The sequence below is a fragment of the Parasteatoda tepidariorum genome, chromosome 10 (assembly GCF_982258835.1).
Source record: "Parasteatoda tepidariorum strain Cologne lab strain chromosome 10, Ptep-v5.0, whole genome shotgun sequence".
In the NCBI taxonomy this organism is placed as follows: domain Eukaryota; kingdom Metazoa; phylum Arthropoda; class Arachnida; order Araneae; family Theridiidae; genus Parasteatoda; species Parasteatoda tepidariorum.
Genome location: NC_141764.1, coordinates 101,006,124 through 101,029,171, shown reverse-complemented (window position 1 = coordinate 101,029,171; position 23,048 = coordinate 101,006,124). Strand labels below are relative to the sequence as shown.

Genomic DNA, 23,048 nt, shown 5'->3' with positions numbered 1-23,048 from the left:
AGGAGAAAAATAAAAGAGTTTAAAGAAAATTGAAAAGAACGAAAAGTTTAAAAAAAATACCTATTACTTGATTACAGACTGGAATTGTGCAAGGATTTATTCTATTTTTTAAAAAAATACCATTTTGAAAAAATCAATTTTAATTTAAGCAACATAAAGTTAGTTAAAAAAACATAATGATTTTAGTCCCTAGTTTAAGTGTATCGGTCGATTAAGTGTATATGTTCTATGAATTTGATTTGTCCCTACAAATCATTTGATTTGTCCCCTACCTTTGGATGATGATTCAAATTTGATTCGTTAGATGTTTTGATTTGTGCCGTGAAAATTATTTCTCACTCAGAATACTTTTTCAGGTTTAATATAGGAAATCAGGGCAATCTTCATTTAGTTATCAATAATATTATTAATAATGTTGGTTGGTGGTTGGCTGGAAAAAAAAACCCTTAAATAATCGATGGATTCAGCACTTCTGCGTATCATCCTGCATCTATGTTCTAAAATAAGAGAGTAAATGCAGGGGAATCAGTACATACGTACTTAGAACAAAATCATACGAGCAGTGTTTTAGGGCTAGCAAGTCACGGCACCAGAGGGAGGGAGGGTGGAACTTAATATTATGAAAGATAATTTTTGATCAACAATTATCAAGTCATCTGAAGTTATCAAAGTTTTATTTTCTTAAATTTTCTTACTTCAATTTTATTGTAAACCCTAAAATTTTTCTCCCCGTATACCGATAAACAATTTTAAATATATTTTTTTTGAATATTTAATTTCACATTTTAAATTTTTTTTTTAATAATGTATAGAATAAAACTTACAGACTTATGAATTATACATAAATGAAACTTATTGATCGAACTGCTTTGAACTATTTGCATATTGAGTTGTTTTTTTCTTCCTTATCAACACTCATTTCTAGAAACAATACAAGGGAAAAAGTTTTATAACTGTAATTTACAAATAGCCACATATTTTCTAGTATTAGCGGATTGTACTAAAGCTTTTTTTTATAATTAAAAAGAAGTTAAGATAATAAAATGAAAATTGTAATATTTTCGTCCTGGAACTACATTTCTAGAAAGTTCCCTAGAAGCTTCCCTAGAAAGTTCCGGAGCGTCAAGCCGGCAGTTTCCTACCCCACTATACCCCATGAACATGAAAGGATGCTACTTGAATGTGCTAAATCTCTCTACCTACGTCAAAATTCTTGATGGTCCCATCAAAGCATTTTGATGGATTATGTTGGTTTCAAAGCGATTCGTGGGGGTGCAGCATCATTTAATGGTCACCATCATCCAACATTTTCCATTATGAGCTCATGGTTTTTTGATATGACAGCAAACTTCCATCATTCTATGATGGAAAATGCTACTTTAATACTATGATGGTTAACCAACAAGAGAAGATTGATTCTCATGAACCAACAATTCATGATGGTCCATGATGGTTCCAACTGCACATATCTATGATAATTTTATGAGAAAAACCAAATTGCTTTGATGGAATATACCACCAAAACAATTCGGTGGACCATCATAAATCTGGCCAAATTCCTACATTGGTGTGAGGCTTGTTCATGATTGTTCCAACAATTGATTTCTAGGAAACTATGATGGAAATTTCTGATGGTTCAACATGAACTAACCATCAAAACTATTCTTATGTTGGACCATCATAAATCAGTCCTACATTGATAGTTACTTATGTTGGTAACAATCAAAAAGATAAGGGTTCATAATGAAATTATTGATGGTTACCATCAAGATTATGTTGGTTCATCAACGGAAAACCATCAAACATTTTGACATGTGAAGTATAGCTTCAGACAGAGATATGATCACAATGAAAGAGCTTTATTACAATCAGTATTATGAAAGACCTTATACTCAATAATTTCTAAACTATTTTCATATTACTTGTCTCCTTCATCTACCTTCAACTTTGTTGATGGTTGACGCAGGAGATTTAGAATGAAGAATGTTCAGCGAAACAAATCAAGTTTGCATTTGACCGATATGGACAAAAGCACTTTTTGGAACTCTGAAAGATATTTTTTTAATACTTGAAAAGTTGCGAAGATGAAGTGATACTTATGTGAATTTAAATAAATTAGTTTTAAAGATCAAACTTTGAAAATAGGAAATAAAGACTATGATTTAGCTCTATTTCTTGCCGCATAGTTGATTAAATCTATAAGTCTACAACTGTTCCCGTCATAGCGTTCGCAGTTTAGCTTGGTGGAAAAAGTTTAGTTTGCTCGTGATATAGTGTTCGTATTTAATTTCCTTCTTTCTTATACACATGTTTACATTTAGCGATAACGGTAAATTCTTAACACTCATTTTAACTGCTCGTGTCATAATGTTTGCACTTTAACTTGTAGCTGAAAAGCAGGTTTTTATGGTAACTCTTTTGATGCCACTTGCATTTGGAACCTTCCTCTACTAATGTATACAAAATTTAAAGACTCGGTGTATCATAAATCAATGCTGTATGATTAAATGAGACTAAGATAGAATATTTATCCAAAAATCAATTTTTCAGAAATGTTCCTTTTAGAAATTTCATTCACTCTCTTCTGTAGTGTAATCATTTCCTATTGAATAGTGCTTTTATTTCAATAATCTGCGTAAAAGGAATAATTTAGTCTTGAAGCACTGTATAGGAATGTGTTTGGTCAGAATGGATTGGTATTTCTGAAACTCTGAGAGTAACGGTCAGATATTTGTCTCTTGCATCTGGCCGAGTACTTCTTGTAGAGTGTCTCTGCTATGAGCGTCAGGAGACCGGCAATGAAACTGAAGAGGAGGAGGAAGAAGGGTCCCTGTAAATCTTCCACCCTCACCTCCCTCTGCCCCGGAAGTACTTGTTCCATTTGATAACATTCCTCTCTGTTGGGCGTGTACTTGCTGTACCAGTGATCCAGGACACCATTCTCTTTCATCAACTGGATCCTAAAAACAATTCATTTCTATTTAGAGGAATTTAAAGTATCCAGCTGGTGCAATTTTGACAACTGAAAACGACACTGTAGGTATGTTACTGCGAAGGACAGAAATGGGTGGTTGTTGACTTCCACCGGTGAATGTTGACAATCACATAGCCACTTTGGTATATGTCCGAAATATATACTAGGTCCAGTTAAGTGCCACTGATCGGTACGCCTTACATCAATGTTTTTTTAAGGTTCAGTGCCACTGCCCAGTATGCGTTTAACCGGTACTGATGTTTCGCCTAATCTATCCTCAGCAGATATTAAAACATCGAAGAAACATAATAATATCAACGATTAAATTAATATCAAATCGGATATAACAAATATTTCGGACATTTACCAAAGCGACTATGCGATTGTTGACATTCACCGGTGAAAGTCGACATTCTCTTGATTTCGATCATTCACGATAACAGATGCATAGTTAAAAATGTCACCAGAACAATTAAATAAGAACACTTAAAGTAATAAATCTTTGAATCTGTAAAACTGAGTTGTTATGATTACTAATAACTTTATTCAAATTAAATTGTTTCAGCATTTTTTTGAAATTACGCACTTTAAATGCATTTTCTGAAAAACGTTGATTTTGAGAAAATCCTTTTACACTAACACACATTGTAAAAAAAGCTAATTATAGAACTCTTTAAAATTTCTAAATTTGAATTTTTTATTTTTTCTCGAAGTTTTTCTAGCAACAATTATAAAAAATTAAAATAAGGACACGAATTTATAAAAAAAAAACTGCAATAATATTACACATAGCGCTTTTTAAATCAAAATAAATTATCTGAATTCTTTAATAAAGAAATATGTTTCCCCAATAATCATTTTAAACATTTAATACCAGTTCTTTTTTATAGCAATATAAAATATAATTTTTAGCTAGACTAGATTCATCTCCAAGACTGCGAAGTCAACTGCAGAACATGAAACGTAATTTAAGATTATTAAAGATTAAACGATGAAAAAGATTTCATTCATTTTATTAAATATAAAAGTGCTAAATAAAGTGGTCTTTTAATAGTTAATACTTACATAATAATCTTCATTTGCTATTATTATCAAATCGGGGTTCCACCGAAACAAACTCTATTATTTATGACTCCCAAGTCGAAAAAAATTGGGAACCGTTGATGTAAAGGAATTTAAAAATGTGTATCGTTTCTCAGAGGAATCTAAAAATACGTAAGATTAGTTTTTCAAAATACCTAGAATTATAAAGGGGGGGGGGTGAAAAATGTTACGGTCAGAAAAACCTAGAGAAGTACATCTATTTTCCCAATGGATAATAATGATAACGCTTACATAAAATGCTACCTGATGTAAAATATCCTTACTCGTAGATCGATCATGGGTTAGAGTACCTTTGCCGACAGGCTAACCATGAAAAATTTTCGTGGTCTTCCTCTTTATTAAAAGCAAATGCGAGTTAGATTCATCGAAATGTCCTCCACGGAGGCAAATTTTCACAGGAGTTCCCTTGTCATCGTGATTAAGCTCAAGGCTACTTTAGTAGTCATAAACTAGTCGGCTGTTATAAAGAAGAAAACCCAGTACAAACACGTACTCTTGGTTGAGTAAAGGTAAGAGGAAAGATCCCCGCCGCAGTCCAACAGCCAGATCCATTCTAGAAAACTCGTAAGGGGGTATGGTGATTCGACACCGATTCTCCTTCTTGTAATCCTCATCCACCATCCACTGCAGATAGTTGTAATCATCTATGTAGACACTCTTCTTGGCAATGACATCGTCGATGGCACAACACCGCTCCTCCACAGTATCCATTATCTTGCTCCTCCGGGGATTCTCCAGAAATGTTTTCCTAACTCTCTCGTACAACTCTATGTCGGATTCCTGCAATGGAAAACTAAGACTTAAAAAATTTTTACTTAGAGAAGAAGTTGTAGCATTTTGTTTACGTTGTACTAGAGTTGGAAGTAGCACACCACCAGAAGTGAAACAACCGCTACTTTTTGTTCATAGTGTGCTACTTTTTTTTTGAAAAAGTAATGTAGTGAGTAGAGCGATACATAAAAAACAGTACTTAGTAGCGGCGATTCCTGACAACTAATTTGATCGTTAGTTTAGAAAAGAAACACGGATGTAACGAAACTAATTTTTCGAATTGGATGGGTACAAATCTGTCTATAGATGCAATGAAAATGACCCTGTGACTGCAACTGAGCGTGGACAGAAATGACGTATTCACAATCACGTATAACTAATATTTAAACTAGCCATGACGAAAAATAGATAATGTAACACGTTGGTCCCATTTTTACATGTGCATGCACATTCGTGAAACATTGATGTTAATTAAAAGAAAGGGAATGCATTTTCGACGTTCTTAGAGTAAATAAAAGAACATTAAACAATTAACAAAGAAAAAGTATGTGATAATTTTAGGATTTCATAAATAATCGCTGTCGGAAAAGAAATGAAAAGTTGAAGGTTTAAGTAAGCACATTCGAAAAACTTTCTTGGAATAACAAAATTGGCTCATATAAACATGAATAATTAATTAAACATGATGAATTAATGTAAACCAATTTCTTATTCAAAGTCATTTTTCACTTAAATGTAAATTGAGTTCCTTAACAAAGTTTGTCTTCTCAAAATAGTGAAGTAGTTACTACAATTACAAAGTAATTTGTAGTCACTACATTTTAAAAATGTAGTTGTAGCTTACTACATTTGTAACAAAGTAATTGTAGTAAACTACAAAAATAATGTAGTTTTCCGATCACTGACTAGAGCTGCACATTGGTAGATCGACGACCTGCGTGAAATCGAGTACTTTAAGACAGACCAATACCACGTACCGTCGGTCCCTCCCGCAAAGTGATTTTTACTCAGGGAAAACAGATACCTATCTCTTTAATTTTCTTCTTTTTCTCCCCTGACTCTTGACCTGAATATTCATACAGCCAGTATCAAATGGATTAAAATCAGTTGGTGTTGATGGCAAGTCTGCTAAAAAGTGAAGACTGATAACTCGATCATTTCCAAAAATGCAGCTTAAGCAGCTTAATCAATGTCATTGTCTTTTTTGTTTATCTCTTTCTTCTTCAATACTCAGGACTCATTTCAGATCCTGACTATAGTGGCTCTATTTCTCAGCTTTCTGAGAGCCACGCTTTATTTTAAATTATCCTTTATATCGCTTATGAATGCATGACGCTCTTTTGTGATTCCTTGCAATTTAAAATGCATATTCCTACAATTTTATTGACTCCCAACCTACATCAACCAGGGTTTTCCCTGGAATTGCTTCTGCCTCCCTTGCCCATTTTTCCGACGTGTTGCCATGGATCGCCACCAAGCCTACCTTTTTGAATACTCTTTTTCTCTTGCTGAGAGGTCAATGGGCACGCACTTAGAGGGGTTAAGCTTTGATCATTTTACTGACTGAAAAATTGTCACAATTTCACATGAAGAATCAATATATGTAACAGGAAATCGCACAACTCGTAACTGAATATTTCTTAATTTAAAAACAGATTGTTAAAAATACTGGAGTTTACCTGTAAATCTTCAAGTACAGGACAGCCTTCCTTGATGACGAGTTTAATGGAGTCGTGGTTGACCATGTCCTCCAGAGATTTCACGACAAACTTGATGCCGGGAAATGCGAGTACAGCAATCAGATTGGCACTGTAAGTGGTTGTAAGGATCAAGACTGCCAGCCACCAAGTGGACATCAGAACACGTCCTGATGTTGTCACAGGAAGGCATGTACTACCTGGGTAAGTCATTAGAAATTACATTGCTTTGGAATAATGCTATGGGAACATGGGGGGTAATTAAGAGTCGCATTGCGTAGCTTCTAATGGTTGCTGAAAATCTAATAGTCTAAGTGATAGAAACAAAAAACTGTATTTTAAAGATTTGGGTGGGGAGGGAGGCTGTTATAATTTCAAATTGTATCATTGAATTTTATACTTAAATGAGCAACAGAATTTATTTAATATATTTTTATTTCTTGGGTGGGAGGATGTTTTTCGAAATTAAATTTTAAGTGGAACAAGATTTTTTTCTATATTACTTGAGTTTAACAACTAGGCAAAAGGCTAATAAAGTACCATGGAAGGAATGAACTCTCAGTACAAAGGTGAACTAGTGATTGCCATAGTTGGGGAATGATAAAGCCAAATAATTATGCCACATAATTACATTATTCGGCATGAGGGCAAAATGTTGGGTTTCAAATACAAACATCAGAAACTTTACTCGTTCATCCTCAAATGCTAATGGATTTCCCAGCATGTATACCTTAGTTCAGTACTTTATATCCAATGTCTTCCAGATAGATACAAGACAGAAATTATTTAAAGTACCAGATTTGAATATAGAAAATCACCTTTGGCATTTTTGAACGTCTTGAATAAAAAACAAAGCAAATGCTTTTGGTAGAAACTGTTGTGATTCTAATCGTGTGAAACGGTCAAATAGCTCCTGAGAAATTGATTTTTAAAAAAAATTGATTTAAAATTCTATTTCTTAAGACCGTAATGTATCAATTATGCTCAAACTTTGCATATTGCTATAAAAAATAACAATATTTAAAATTATGTAAAGAAATTATCGAAATTCTTTCTAATCTATACATCTATACATAATAATAAAAGCGGCTGTGTGTGTGTGTGTCTGTAATCACAATATATCGCCCCAGAAGCCTCGCCCAGGCACGAAACTCGGCACATAATTGTGTTTTGACATAATGAAGAAGTATTTTTTTTCTTTTTCAAAAATTTGGATTAGTTATTTAGTTATCAGTCATTTTGTAAGTCTATGCTTTTCGTCTGCTTTTTCGTCTTCAAAGAGCCATATTCAAAAAACTATTAAAAAATGCATATACTTTTCCCCACTCTTATAAATGTATGCTAATGCGAACCTTACAATTGAAATATTAATTTTCGACAACTTAAACCAATAATATACGAGGGAATTAATAATTTAATTGTAAAGTTCGCATTAGTTTACATTTATTAAAGTGGAGAAAAGTTTAACTTTTGTATTAAAAATGTGGCAACATATTCGATACGTAAATAGAACGCTTCGCTTTGATATATTTGTCGCTGTTTATAATTGTTATAATAAGTTTTTCTTCTTCTTTCCACGCTCTATTTTTTTTCTTAAGCGAAGACGATAATTTTTGTAGCGATATTGTAGTACTTTGTACAACTAAAAATTCTTTTCACAACACTTTAAAAATTTTTACTTTATTTTCTTTATATATACAGAGAACAGTCGGCAAAGAATTCGATTAGGTTGAAAAACATTTCGCTAAAAAGGAACGAATTCCAAAAGAAAAAATAAACAACTTAAAGAATAAAAATGCTGATGCCAGCCAATGTTTTGAAAGTTAACTTAGAAATAACAAACCAAACTATGTTAAATAACAAACCAAACGATGTTAACAAAATGACGTAGAAAGCGCAACTAGATCAAAATTATACAAGCACAACTAGATCAAATTATAATACCTGGGTGCTTGACGTAACAGATATAGAAATAGAATTTGATACCATAAAAAATTATATAGAAATAAAAATTGATACCGTAAAAAATTTATTCGTTTTCGTGTTCTTTTCATGTATTTGGCATTTTAGTTTTCTTTTTCTTAAGCGTTGTAGCTATATAATTTCAAACATCCTCAAGAGCTATAACACATCTGCAGCAGAACTGGATATGAAGACAAAATTGCAGGACAGGAACACTTTAATTGTCCACTAATCTTCAGATTTCCTGCTATGTTTTAAAAAACTTTATTTGTGAAAACCTTCAGCGTGGCGGACAGTTGACCGCCTTAGGCGGCTAGTGTTAAATAAAATATCAAATAATTATTAAAAAGCTTTTTTTATGCAGTTGTTTTTAGATAAACAAATGGTGTTTTCAACACTAGGGATCGCTGTAAGTTGTTGACTGCCGATATTTCCGGGTGTTTGGTGTGTTTTAAAACCAGATAGCAGACTATTTTTAGGTTGTTGGTTGTCTTTGTTTTGATGAGCGATTTTACAAGTGTAAAATAGTGTTATTTTTGTGAATTCAAGATTGTTTTTGCGATATTTACTTAAATAGTGGTGACATAAAGATACACAGTTGATTTGGTTGCGTTGTGATAAATATTTGGTGTTCTATTTACATTATCTCATATCTTGTCAAGATGGCGGCGGACATCATCGTGATGTTTTGATGTTTATGTTCTAAGTTAAACATCAAATAGTGTTGCGATCTGTTCTGTGATCAAGAATTCAGTGCGTAAAAAGACAATCCCTGGATTGCGCATATAAATAAGTGAGTGTTAACTTGCTTTTATTGTGTTTTTCGCACCCGATTGTGATTTCGCCATTTTGTTGTTGGCCGAAGATCGTTGTTCCAGGGGAACAGCCCCAAATTGAATTTTGGTTCGACCAATACTAGGGGTCGTTCACACATTACTATTTTCTTGTGAACAGTAAAGGGGTCATCCACAATATTACAAACAACCTTCTTTTTTTGGGGGACCATCCGCATATTATCAATTTTTAAGATTTCTGTAAATTGACATTTCGTTCCTTTTCAATCGAAATGTATTGTGCTACCATATGATAATTTATCATAAAAAATTTGTTAAGGAAAAAATATTCTGGAAAATGAAATTCAAAAATGTAAACTACATTCCAAGATGGACAGGGAAGAGGATATTTACATGATATGTTTCCTGTTTCCCTTTTATTTAACTAATAGTATTTGTAATTTGCTTTTTATGGCAAATTTTCTGATTTGTATTTCTTTCTTTCTAAATTTTATTCCAAATTTGTTTTTATTTATTTCTCGTATAAAGCTTTTAAAATGAAATGTTTTAGAAGGTCAAATGTGGCCTGATGGTCAATTCAGTATAGCGGTTATAAATTTTGACGGAACATCATGAGAATTAAGAATCGAATAGCACCCTATACGAAAGTGTCATCATGTGTATTAGAAGTTAATGTTGTTGGTACTCATCCCCCTTGTATAGGAAAGTCTGCACCATGTCCAAAAGACCCTGTTGCTTTATGACATGGAAAATTCTTTCCTGCTCATCCAACAGCTGCATCCAGAAGGCTCCTAAACAACGAAGGAGGTGAACAGGACTAACGAAAAGGAAGCAGGGAGAAAGAAATCTTTTTCCCCATTCCATAAAATTTCATGAATTTTAAGCGACCACCCCTGGATCTTGCCAAGGCCGATTGTTGGCCGCCGCATAACAGTGGACCCTTTGCAGCGTACTAGTTATGAGCTGGTTGAAAGTGAATTACTTTTGTGGAGCGAGAGGACTTCCGAAGGAGTTGTCTCAACAGAGTGGGCGATTGGAAGATCACAACCATTTCTAGCAAGAGTATCTGCAATCTCTTTATCGTACACTTTAACGTGTGAATTAATCCACTGGAGGCATACAGATTCTCTTAAGCCTAACTCAGAGTCAGTCAAAATCCAAATGCAACTATAATCAGTAGGAAGGGCAAACTCAAGAGCCCTCCTAATAGCAATAATTTCTGATCTAAAAACAGAGCAAAGGTCAGGGTTTCGGTTACTAAATTGAATTTCCTCTTTGAAGTTGCTTGATGAAAACGCCACCCCCAGCCCTACAGTCTCCAAATTACCTACTAGAGGGGCTTCTTTTATATGAATTGGCTTCTCGTGCACATTTGAACCAATAATTTTATTTATTTAAATGACATCAATTTTATGTTTTCTAATAACTATTGTGAAATATTGCATTCAAATAGACTCAGATTTAGCTGCATTATTCTAATTTACTTATTTGGCGTCTCACTTGCAAGTCTCGCCTACTCCATAGCTGAAACAATAAATAACTGTAAAGCAGCTATTTCTGGGGCTGTTTGAATGTTATTTTCGACAATAGTGAATCGAAACATGAAATGAGGTAGGTAGGTGCTTTATTTATGTCACACTAGAGCCGCACAACTGGCGACGGTCTGAGGAACATCACTGAGGATGATCTGAAGACATCTCATCGCAATTTTGATCCTCTGTAGAGGGGATGGCTCCCCTGCTTTGGTATCCCGACTACCTGCCCTCGAAGTAGAACACTTTACGGTAGAACAGTTTAAAGAGGACCGATATCGCGCTCCCTCCCCTACGCAGGCTGATCAAAGAGGTCAAACACCCACTTACTGACCGTAGCCAGTGATGCTTGACTTTGGTGTTCAACTAGGAACCTGTTTTTGCGATCAGTCCACTGCGGGCCAGAAACATGAAATGAAGATCAATTACATGAACAGTCAAGAGCCCGTCCACAATGGGGACGTGATTCTAGTGCGATGGCAATTCCTGCATTGGGTTGTTACTTTGCGATACTCGACTCCCTTCCAAGTTTGTAACCACAGTACTGAATCAACCAAATGAAATATTTGTGACTACCTTGTTGTAAGAGAGCACCAAAGATGACCCAGGAGCACCTCGAGAATGAGGAGAGAATTCTAGATTCCCTGGCTGTTGTATCTGTTTTTTGCATCCAGCTCAACAGAATGCTGAGCAACAATCCAACACCCACTAATAAAAGCCAAACCTGGAAAAAAAAGAAGGAAATTTTGGCTTCTTATTTGATGTCTGGACGCCATATGAAAAACAGTAAGTTGGTGAAAAAATATTTTGAGCTGCGCAGCCATCTTTCATTTTTTTTAAAAAAAAGATTTAATTCAAAGGGGGTAATTTGTTTGAGCCCCCCATAAATTATGTCACGACTGGAGGGGAGGGTGTTTACACAATGTGGCATTACACATTAAGTGTAACATTGCACATTTTGGTTAAAATTAAAGCATGTAAAATCAGCAGATTAAATATGTCTATAATACGTGTTTTGTATTCGAACTGTTAGTGCATGTTTATCTAATATAGCGTGACATATGACGTGAGGGAGTTAGGATGATCTGTGACAAGGTGAAGTATGACACTTCAAACAAAGGGAAGGAGGGGTCATAAATATCGAAAACAAAGTGTGAATTGTGTGAAAGCTTCCATTGATTATTTTTCGTTGTTTTACATAGTTGATTTAACTTTAAATAAAACTAGAAATTTTGCACTTTTTTAGATTTTGAAAATTTGTTAAAAATACATATTAGATACCACATAAATCTTTAACAATACTTCCTTTAAAACTTGTTCAAGTGGCGTAGTTAACTAGATTTTAAGCTTAAACATTGTAGCATAATAAGCTAAAAACTTTAATTCTCATGATTAAAGTGTGATATAAAGTACGATTATATGTAGATGACGTTACCTTAGATGAAGTTTTAGTGAGATAAAGGTGAGATTTATTTCACAGACCTTGCCACTGAAGCTCAAGATGTAGGGCAAAAAAGACAAATAAGTACTTTCTATCAGAAAGTGAAACAAATAAAAGGAAATAAACGAAATTCGCAATGTGCAATACGAGACAAAAACAACAATAAGTTACTTACTACGGATAAGAGGATCGAAGAAAGATGGAGAAAATATTTTGACCATGTTGAAAATTCTGAGCAACTTCCAAATGTTACATTAAATGTAGCATCTACTGTAGATTTTTCTTTGGGAGATATCTCGCTGGATGAGGTACAGAATGCCCTGAAGGCCACAAAACCAAAGAAGGCTGCAGGGAGAGCTGGAATCGTGGCAGAGACGCTTAAAGGCTGGGACACACCTGTCATGCAGCGTTCCGATCCGACTACGGTCATACGGCCGGACGACTGTATGAGAGGAGAATAGTCAACGGCCTTGAATGCAGCAAGCCACACCTGTCCGTCACGTGACCTGTTCTACTCCCACCCGTCTCCGATTCGTTGTCCGATCACGCTCAGACAGTGCAGACCATTCGTTTACTTGATGCGGGACGCTTGTCGTTAGCTGTTTTTGTATAGTTTTCTGTGTTCTATGGTTTTCTGACATCGCTTGGCGAAAAATGGCGGCTATAAAACCGGAGGAACTGATCGAAAGTGTAAGAAATTTTCCAGTTTTGTATGATCAAACTCAAGAACAGTATAGAAACTCTGACTACAAGGACATTATCTGGAAAAAAGTTGCGAAGGAATTGAATGTAGAAGGTAAGAACATTTATTATTATTATTATTATATTATTATTTATTATTATTATATTATTATTTATTATCATTATTATTATTATATTATTATTTATTATATCATTTATTATTATTATATTATTAATAATTATACTAGATTATACAAATTTGAAAAAATGCATAGCTTGGAAAACAATAAACTTATAAACTTATGAGGGCCCGACGTTCTTGCCACTCCACACTACCCTCTTCAGAGTTGAAGAATTGTTTAAACTGCTCTCTTACATTAAATGCTTCACGATTTTCCCCTCCTCTGCGACGTAGAAAGTGCTGGAGGCGAGATTTCTCCACTGGAGTTATGTCAGCACCATGAGTTAGTTCAGGCACTTGGTTAGTTTTCGTCATTTCGAATGAAGTTGTGCAAGATGCATGCTGCGAGTACAAGACTCGTTATGTTGTCAGGACTTCCCTGGAGAGGTCTCATGAACATTCGAAATTTTTGCACCAAAATGCCAAAAACGTTTTCCGATATTCTTCTTGCTCTACTCAATCTGTAGTTGAAAATTCTCTGCTCGTTAGACAAGTTCTTTCCAGGAAATGGTCTCATAATGTTTTCAGTAAGGGGAAAAGCTTCATCTGCAACTATAACCATAGGAAGTTTAGTGTCTGTTCCTGGGAGACACTTTTTGTCAGGGATGTTAAGTTGGTTTCGAGATAGCTTTTTACCAAAATTAGAATTAGACAAAACACCACCATCAGAGTTTCTTCCGTAGCTTCCCACGTCTAGAAATATGAAATTGTAACGAGCATCAACTAGAGCTAAAAGAACAATGGAGTTTGTAGTTCCAATAGAGACTTCCTGACGATTTTGGAGCGTCACATGTTTCCCATCCATTGCACCAATACAATTGGGAAACTGCCACTTTTTCCAAAATTCTATCGCTATTTCATTCCACCTGTCCTCATTCGGCATTACTTCGTTCATAAGTACTTGAATTACCACTCTGCTTGTGTGATGAATAATGGAACCAACTGTACTTCTTCCCATTCTGTAACTGAATGATATGGTTTTGAAAGAATCTCCTGTAGCAAGAAACCTGTAATAAACAACTTATATTAATAACTTTCTATCATTTTTAGGGCAAGAAGAGGAATGTAAAAAGAAGTGGAACGGAATACGAGACAGTCTGCGAAGAGCTAGACAGAAAAGAAAAACCAAATCTGGACAGTCGGCAACATCAATCAATAGATACAAATTTGAGTCTATCCTTGAATTTTTGATTCCTCATCTCGCCGAACGTAAAGGTCTAAGTAATGTTCCTGATGAAGAGGACGATACTGATGAAACTCAACTCAATGATTCTCATCAGCAGAACTCCACCAAGGAGACACTAAATATTATAAATGAGAATGAATCTCAAGAGACTGCAGAATCCGTGTCGTTGCTAACACCTACAACTCCAGCCAGTCGAGTTTCCATCGACCATAGACCTCTATCTGTAAAACGCAAAAGGAAGCTTGAAGTGAAACCTCAAGAGTCTCCATCATCTCAGCTAATGGCATACTTATTGGCTGAGAAAGAAGCTGAGAAGAAAAAAGAGTCACGTAAAAATCATGGACAGCACCCTGTTGATGCTTTTTTGGCTGGAATCGCTACAAGTCTGAAATCACTGCATCCAGTTCGTTTTCATTCAGCTAAAGGGAAGATCTTCAATATTGTCCAAGAGTACGAATTACAGCAGCTTCTTGAAAACCAACAAACTGAAATGATTCATACAAACAATGTTTCCTCTGAAACGTCTATTACAATGTCGGAAGAAGAGGGATTGTATGCACATTCAAATAGACCCGCACATTTCTCCAGAAGTATTCAACATACACCAACACATCCCGCTGACACTGAAGAAACTTACTGCACTAACGTAGATTTTTTACAGCTTTAACAACATATTTCATATTTGGACTGTGAAATTGTAATTAAATGATAATACATTTCTTTTGGTAATTTTCTTGTACATGTTATGCCTTTTTAAAATCGAACTAAAGATTTCAAATTTATCTGGAAATATAATTGTCATAAAACAAGGTTTAACTAATATATTCTGAACTTTTCTTAAACTATTTGAAAAAAATAATTTTGACAATTTATTTGACGTAGCAATTTGCATCATGGTTAGGAAAATTATGTTTTATAATCATACATATTATATATGTATATAGGCCTACATTTATAATAGTTATTTATTGTCTTTTTTTATTTGTTTCACAATATATATGTAGGTAGTTAAACTGCTTAATGAAGACTTATGAACAAAGTCTTGTTTCACAACTACAATGCATTATCTAATAAATTATGTCTGATGTTTTTTGACAAGAGACCACAGTGTAAATGAAATGGTATCTTACCTTACAAATACTGCCAAGCGGTGTCTAGGAGTAATCGCTTTTCTAAAATACGTGTTTTGCTTGGTTAAATGTTCTTTGAGTTTAAGTTCCAATTGATTGAAGGTGTGCATAGGCATTCTGAAGTAATGAAAAAATTTCGTCTCGTCGTCCAACAGATGAGGTAAAAGTGTGGTAAACTCCCCTTCTTCGTGTCTTCTTTTCCATGCATCATGTACCCAATATTCACGTTTCCCACTACTCTTTTCATTATTTCGATCTTCTTCGTCCAAACAAATAGCCACAATAGCTAAATCACGATTGCTAAAATGCTTCAACATTATTGCACAGTTCCACGGTTGTTTGCGATCTCGAGTTGAACTAACGTAAAATCGGAAAGAAGCAGGTTGTGAACATGAAACATGTGCTCATTCCTTTCCGATCCCGCACCGGTCACACTTTTTAAAGAAAATCGGGTATGAGTCGGATCGGAACGCTGCATGACAGGTGTGTCCCAGCCTTAAGGTGGATTTTGAAACCGCTACAAGACAGTTGCAAAAGCTCTTCAATGAAATCTGGAGGAATGAAAGAATACCAGAACAATGGAAAGAAGCAGTAATAGTGAAAATTCCCAAGAAAGGCGATCTAACAAAATGCGAAAATTGGAGGGGCATTAGCCTACTTTCCATACCGGGAAAAATATTTGGAAGGATAATTTTGAATAGACTAAAACATGAAATTTATGGAATTTTAAGAGAAGAACAAGCAGGTTTCCGCAGTGGAAATGGAACAATGCAGCAAATCTTCACACTTAGAAATATCATTGAGTAAAGTTTAGAATTTAACACATCTTTATATTTAAACTTTATTGATTTCAGTAAAGCCTTTGATTCAGTTAAGAGAGAGAAATTATGAGAAATTTTATCACTTTATAATATACCAGAGAAATATGTTAACATAATCAAAGATATGTAAGATAACAGCAAAGCATGTATAGAAGTAAATGGAGAATTAACTGATTTATTTTCGGTAAAAACTGGCGTGAGACAGGGATGTGTTTTATCAAGATTTTTATTTATACTGGTGATAGGCTGGATTATGCGAAACAGTTTGAGAGATGAAAAAAGAGGAATAAGGTTGAACTTCACAACTAGTTTAGAAGACCTTGATTTTGCTGATGACATCGTGCTTATTTCATTCAAATGTACAGACCTTCAGCTTAAAACAAATTCAACAAGTATTCAAATAGTGTAGGTTTATTCATAAACAAGAAGAAAACTAAAGTAATGAGAATAAATCAAAAGAAAAATGACAAAATTAAAATCGAAAATCACGAAATAGATGACATACAGTCATTTAGCTATTTAGGTTCTATTGTAGATAAAAAAAGGTGGAAATAGTGAAGATATTAGACAGAGAATAATCAAAGCAAGAACATGTTTTAAGGGATTACATAAATTTTGGAGAGAGTCAAATATTGAAATAAAGACAAAAATAGTTATTTACAAAGCTATTGTTAGAGCAGTACTATTATATGGCGCAGAAATCTGGAAACAGACTAAGATTGAAATACAAAAATTAGAAACCTTTCAAAACAAATGTTTAAGATTTTTTTAAAAAAATTTCTGGCCTTACAAAGTATCAAGTCAAAATCTATTAAAGAAAGCTAAAATAAAAACGATAGAAGATGAAATTAAAAAACAAAGATGGAGCTGGCTCGGACATATCCTTAGAATGCCCAAAGAAAAAATTAAATCTTTTACGCTTACATGGGCCCATGATGGTAAAAGAACAAGAGGAAGACCCAGGCTTACCATCCAGTGCATGTTTTTGGGCCAATTGAAAGAATGTAAAATATCTGGCAGGGAGGAAGCAAGATCTATTGCTAGAGACAGGAGGCGTTGGAGGCCTTAAGTTCCCAAGGCACGTAGAGGATAAGTAAGAAAGTAAGTATAGGTGAGATTATATTATTGAGAGAATATATATTTCAGTGAGACAAAAGAGAAATTCTCACGTTTCAAGATACATTTCATGGTAACTGAATCAACCATGTGTTTGAACATTTTTTAGCGTGCACGATATAGGATTATATGAAAAGATGTGTATTATTTTAAAGGCTTTTTTTTAAAAAAGAAGATTTAAAAAAAAGCCTTTTTTAAAAAAATTATAGATTCAAAATCGATAGAAATAATGAATGTTAAATCTGTAATGTGAAATAATAAATGAATGTTAAATCTGTGTTTCGTAGGCCCTATCATTACATGATATAACATTTTTCTGAATAATATGTAATATAACTATCGTGAGTTTGTAATAGTTGTTCCTGACTGTTAGGTTATGTTTTGCGAGTGCTTTCTGTGGCAATTACCGAAATGGGGCGGAATATCACCATGAAAAATATCCATAATTCCATAAAAATAAAAAGCTTGCGTGATATAATTGTTTATTTTTAAAATTTAATTCAACACTGTATTGTCTGGAATCATTAAAATTTTCAAAAGTGGAAAATGATTAGGTGATTTTCATGATTTTAATCTAAATGGAAAAATCTCGCAAAATTGATAATTTTGAAAGAATTATAACTGTTTTTCCACTATTTAAGCGATTAGTCTGTTCTAACGCCCAAATAGTTCTTTGCGACTCAATGCTACTAATAACACATCTAACTGACAAATTTTAGCCTTGCTTCGAGTGTATGGAAATCAATTTTTTTTATGTTCCTTGGCGAAACAGTTACTAAAAAAACATCCTTCGCTGTTTTCGGTCGCATAGGAAAATAAAAAAAACACAGTTTAAGTGCCTAACACTTGCAGCAATGCGATGATTTTAAACTGCATACATAATCTTGCCGTATAATAATTATCTGGGCTTTAGAACAGACAAATAACTTAAATAGTTTAAATGTTACTAGGCTTTTTTAAAAATTACCAAGTTGGCGACATTCCCCCCCCCCTCCCCTCTAGATAAAAATTATCAAAATCACTGTCGTATTCTCAATTTTTGCAAATTATTATGATCCAGGTAATGCAGCATCGGAGTAAGCTTTTAAATATTAAAAAATTAGACTGCAAATGCTTTCACTATTTACTAAAGTGTGACTTTTCTCTTCGACGTTTCGCGCCATTTTCAAAATAGGCGTAGACAGCGCTGGCTTTCGATAGGCTAAACTTGACCTAACAGTTAAAAATTCACCGAATTTTTAAAAATAGCCTATTATTCACAAAAAAAGAGCATCATTTCATGTGATCCATCGAAAATCAGCTTTAAAATATTACTTCCTTGGCATAGAGCCGGAGAAAGATGAGAACTCTCGGAGGTTCTTCTGGAAAAGCTATCAGTAAACCATAATAGACGGAGGACAGTGGCTTTGTGTACTCGATGACTTCGAAGCGGTTCGGCGTTACGGTCAGGTAAGGAATGGCGTCAGCCTCCTAATAACCAAAAGAAAAATCAAGTCATTCTAAGTAAAAATTCAAATTAAAAAAAAGAATAAAAAATAGTGTCACTCACTCCTCTGATGACCATTCCAATGGCTCCCCTCCATACTTTATCTACTTTGGTCCCCCAATCATTCGATGGAGCTAATACCAAGCGATATCTGCAAAAGCCAATAGTGTAATATTAATTCCCCATTAAATACTGAGCAAAAACGACTCTTGTCACTGACCACAAGGCGACTAATGGCGATTTAAAAAATTTCTGCCAATCACCGCTCAATGGCAAATTTTTTTTTCATTTAATCCGCACCCTGTGTAGTACATTATATTATTTTTTAAAATTAATATGGGATTATTATGAACATTTACTTTTGAAAATTACTTTATTTCACTTTTGTTTCTCTACATTTTCTGCATTTAAGAAATAAACCTCTTAATGTTTACCCTATTTTGAGAAAGGCTTTCAAATAAATGACTTACTTTATTAATATCAGCATTTTTTAATCATTTAAAATTTTCAATTTAAAACAGTTTTTAAAAGTTTTCACCGGTCAAAAAAGCTACAACTGGCAACTGGTCATTATAAAAAGTTTATGATTTTGTTTCTATAATATTAAACAGTCGGGAATGAAATACAGATTGAAAAAGAATTTAATATATGCAAGGTGTTTTGTACAAACTGCCCTCAATGTTATATTTTTTAATGAAAAATATTGAGGCAAATGACTATTTAATTGAGAACCGAAAACAAAACTTTGAGAACTATCACCTCTCATTGTTGAGAGTGATAGAGACTTTTGAGTAAATTAATCAAGCATTTTCTCATTGATTGATCGCGCTAATGATAATTCCGAGATGGATAGTGATTTTTCTCGCATTTAAATATAATTTATGTCCCCTCATTGCAAAAAGTTGAGTTCATATTTTTTTAAAGAGATTATAAAGTCCATAATAAAGGTAGTCATAAAGGAACACCACGCTGTTGGGCACTCTTAATATGTTTACTGACTTTTGAGTATATTTCGAGCATTCTAATTCATAGCTCATTTTTTTAATAAAATGCCAAAAAGTGTGTGTAATAACTACAAGGAAAAGAAGTAGATCCACGGTGGATCAATGGATAGAGCCTCCGAAGGTTCGAATCCAGCGATAGTTGTGGGCTTGCTCCCGACTTGCACCAAATACAACGAAGTAAAATGTAATCAGAAGATCTTTGTGCAAATTATGAGGTTTTTTTCCCTCTCCATGTAACGCAAAGGCCGGTCAGTTTTATCAAAAACTTCTTCATGAAGGTTAGTTTTTATCAATGTTTGATCCAGAAGTTCTCTTGTCTTCTGGGTCGAGTTCAAAGGGTACGAAACCGAACAGTGATATTCCTAAAGAAGTCGGCTTTTTAACGCCTGTTATGAAAGGAAAGCAATGTTCTGTTGCGGGGGGGGGGACAATCGTTTTTACAAAAGGAAAAGCATTTGATTCATTAATAAGCTTAACTGCATTTAAAGAATGGAATTAATTCAATCAAAGCCTGAAAAATTTAAATTAGTTTATTATGGTTCGTATAATATTGAATAGACTATTGAATTGAATATAATAAAATATTGAATGATAAGAAAAGTTTGTGTAACAGTCTCAGGTGTCTTAGCAGTAGTAGAAAAGTAAAAATCAGTTTCTTGTTCATCAAGAGCAATTCGAAGGACACACTTTATTTTTTGAATAAAAAGAAAATAATAAAAGTTAAGACACTGCTAAAAAAACAGAAATAGTATCGCAAAAACATTCTGTGTCTAATGTGGTATTTATAAGATTGCTTTGCCTTTATTTATAAGCCAAGCTAATTTCTTAATGTAGATAAACAAATCATATTTAATTTTTACTAAATATAAAACACAGTTTCTAGAATAACTCGTTTGAAATTTACTAAAAAAAGTGGGAATTGCGTGTATGCACTAAATCCAGTAAAATGAAAGCTAAGAATATTTTTTAAAATGGAAAAGAAGAAAGTTGAAGCACTAAGAAAACAGAGTAGAAATATTTTTTAAAATGTTATAAATGAAAGTTAACGTTTTGTATATTTTTTATTTTGAATCGAAAAGAATTTCTGTTTTTAGAAGGAAGGATTTTGCAGGTAGGGAAGACAGATGATGAGAAAGCCATGACATACTTGAACTTGAGTCTTCCACTGACATAACGAAGTATTTCTTTGAGGACACAATCTTCCAATTCAATTTCTCCATCATCGCTTATATTCAGGGCTATGAAAGGCTGGTACTATAAAGACACATTCATTAATTATACATCTGCTCATTTCTTAGATAATCAGCGGATGAATTGATTTGTTTCGTTCAAGTACGGAATCAAGGACTTTCCCTATTTAAGCTGGATTATCTACACATTAACGAATTCTGCATCATTAAAGTCAAAAGTCTGCCTTTCCATGCAATAATATTCTCATTTAATTCTAATTAAATTAATTATCCTTTAATTGTAATACTATTTTAAACGGTTTGATTCCTTATATTATAGCTATTTAATGGATTGATGATTGATTCGATTAACTAATGTTTTGTTTGTTTGATTGCATTCACTTGATTTTTGTAGTTAGCGAAAATAACTAAATGACATTATGTTAACTTAAGCTGGCAGAAAAGTAACTGTATGCTTCAGCAAAGATTTTATTTTCACTTTAGCAAGTGCTTATCAAGTAAAGTGCAAACTGCAAAGTAAGTAAAGTGCAGTAAAAAGCAAAGCACGTAAAGTGCAGTAAAAATAATAAAAGTTAATAAATATTAACTTAAAGTTATTTCTTGCATGAAATTATCTATGGTTAAACGAATTTTATGAAATATGTGCGCAAAATATTTTCAATTTGCTTAAAAAGTTATCGAGACGCACAGTGGGCCAGCATCCAAGGTTTCGTGGCCAAAATTAGTATTTCGATAAAATTTGTTTCAAAATTTGTATTTAGGGGATTTTATGTGCAGGTTAATTGAATTCATAGTTGAAATTTTGAAATACACTAAAAATACCCGAAAAACAAACAAAAGGGAGACTGAAATATGGCGAGCAAAAATAAAAAAATAATATTGAACCTTTAAATAATTAAATATAGCAGAAATCTGTCTTTCATCCGATTTGATGCATCCCATTTTGTTTGAATTTGCATAACAATGTATTCACAGACTTCATTAATCTACTTAAGTCATCAGACTCTACCATCTTTATATCTACATTTCTTTTTTCCATAATATGGCTCAATGCTAAATTTGTGCATTGTGACACATAACTGAATCTTCCGTGAACTTAATCAACCAATTCTTGTTTTAAAATTATAACCTCCAAGTCCGAGTTCATGTTTGTTTAGATCTACCAATGGAAATATTGCATCATTTCTATGCATTTCACCTGTAACTCACCTGTGAAACGTATTTATTCAATACATTTATATACGATAAATTATAAATGATGCTAAATCCGAAAATTAATAATCAAATCCGAAATTTAATGGCTTATTTTCACTATAAACATAACATAGTTCGTTTAGAAGAATCGATATCTTCCATTGCATTATCATAAGATGTTAAGGAATTGAAAAACAGCGCCATCTATATAAAAAAAAATTTGAAACCATTGTGTAAAACAAATATTTCAGACTGTAGGATGCAATTTCACAATAAATAAACTTCATTTAGAACAATAATAATATTTTATATGAATATCTATACAAAATAACGCGAAAAAATGAAAAAAAGAAAATTTTTGTTTTTTGATATATTTAGTCCACTTTCGCAATACGGGCAAAATGGGGCAGGTTTTTTTGAAAGAAGAAACATCAAATAAGACAACAAAAAAAGTTTAGCTAATTACCTAGTGGAACTTTTTGGAGATAAGTTTCGAAAGTGAGTCAAACATTGTAAAATGTCAAATGATAAAATATAAACTATAAGTTTGTCAAGAGTATTAACTAATTCAACAAATTGAAAAATTATACTATATTTTCAGACTAATTACTCTGATAAAAATGTAACAGAAAGGGGAAATTTACATATATATTTCTGAAATAAAAATTTAAAAGTTATATTAAAAAAAATTTTTTTTAACATATTTTTCACTACATTGAACTCTCGTCGGTCCAAAAAGTAAACTAAAATTTTTGGAATGATTATGAATACTTAATTTGGGCGA

At 33.4% G+C, this 23,048-nt stretch overlaps 2 protein-coding genes across 2 annotated transcripts in view; one reads left to right on the top strand and one right to left on the bottom strand.

The window, feature by feature from the left end:
* Positions 1 to 1,838: 1,838 nt before the first annotated feature.
* Positions 1,839 to 23,048, bottom strand: part of LOC122271957 (ionotropic receptor 93a) — a 43,262-nt gene continuing 22,052 nt past the window's right edge. The window contains exons 8-14 of the mRNA XM_087153509.1: positions 21,028 to 21,134; positions 18,940 to 19,027; positions 18,705 to 18,860; positions 11,411 to 11,558; positions 6,529 to 6,746; positions 4,572 to 4,858; positions 1,839 to 2,960 (exon numbers count right to left, since the gene is read on the bottom strand). Coding sequence (XP_087009635.1) covers positions 2,684 to 2,960; positions 4,572 to 4,858; positions 6,529 to 6,746; positions 11,411 to 11,558; positions 18,705 to 18,860; positions 18,940 to 19,027; positions 21,028 to 21,134 — 1,281 coding nt within the window. The 3' untranslated portion in view covers positions 1,839 to 2,683. The remainder of the gene's footprint in view (positions 2,961 to 4,571; positions 4,859 to 6,528; positions 6,747 to 11,410; positions 11,559 to 18,704; positions 18,861 to 18,939; positions 19,028 to 21,027; positions 21,135 to 23,048) is intronic.
* Positions 12,778 to 15,050, top strand: LOC147803168 (uncharacterized). The gene is made up of 2 exons (XM_087153510.1): positions 12,778 to 13,071; positions 14,188 to 15,050. The coding sequence occupies exons 1-2, from the start codon at positions 12,930 to 12,932 to the stop codon at positions 14,988 to 14,990; spliced, it is 945 nt and encodes a 314-aa protein (XP_087009636.1). The 5' UTR covers positions 12,778 to 12,929; the 3' UTR covers positions 14,991 to 15,050.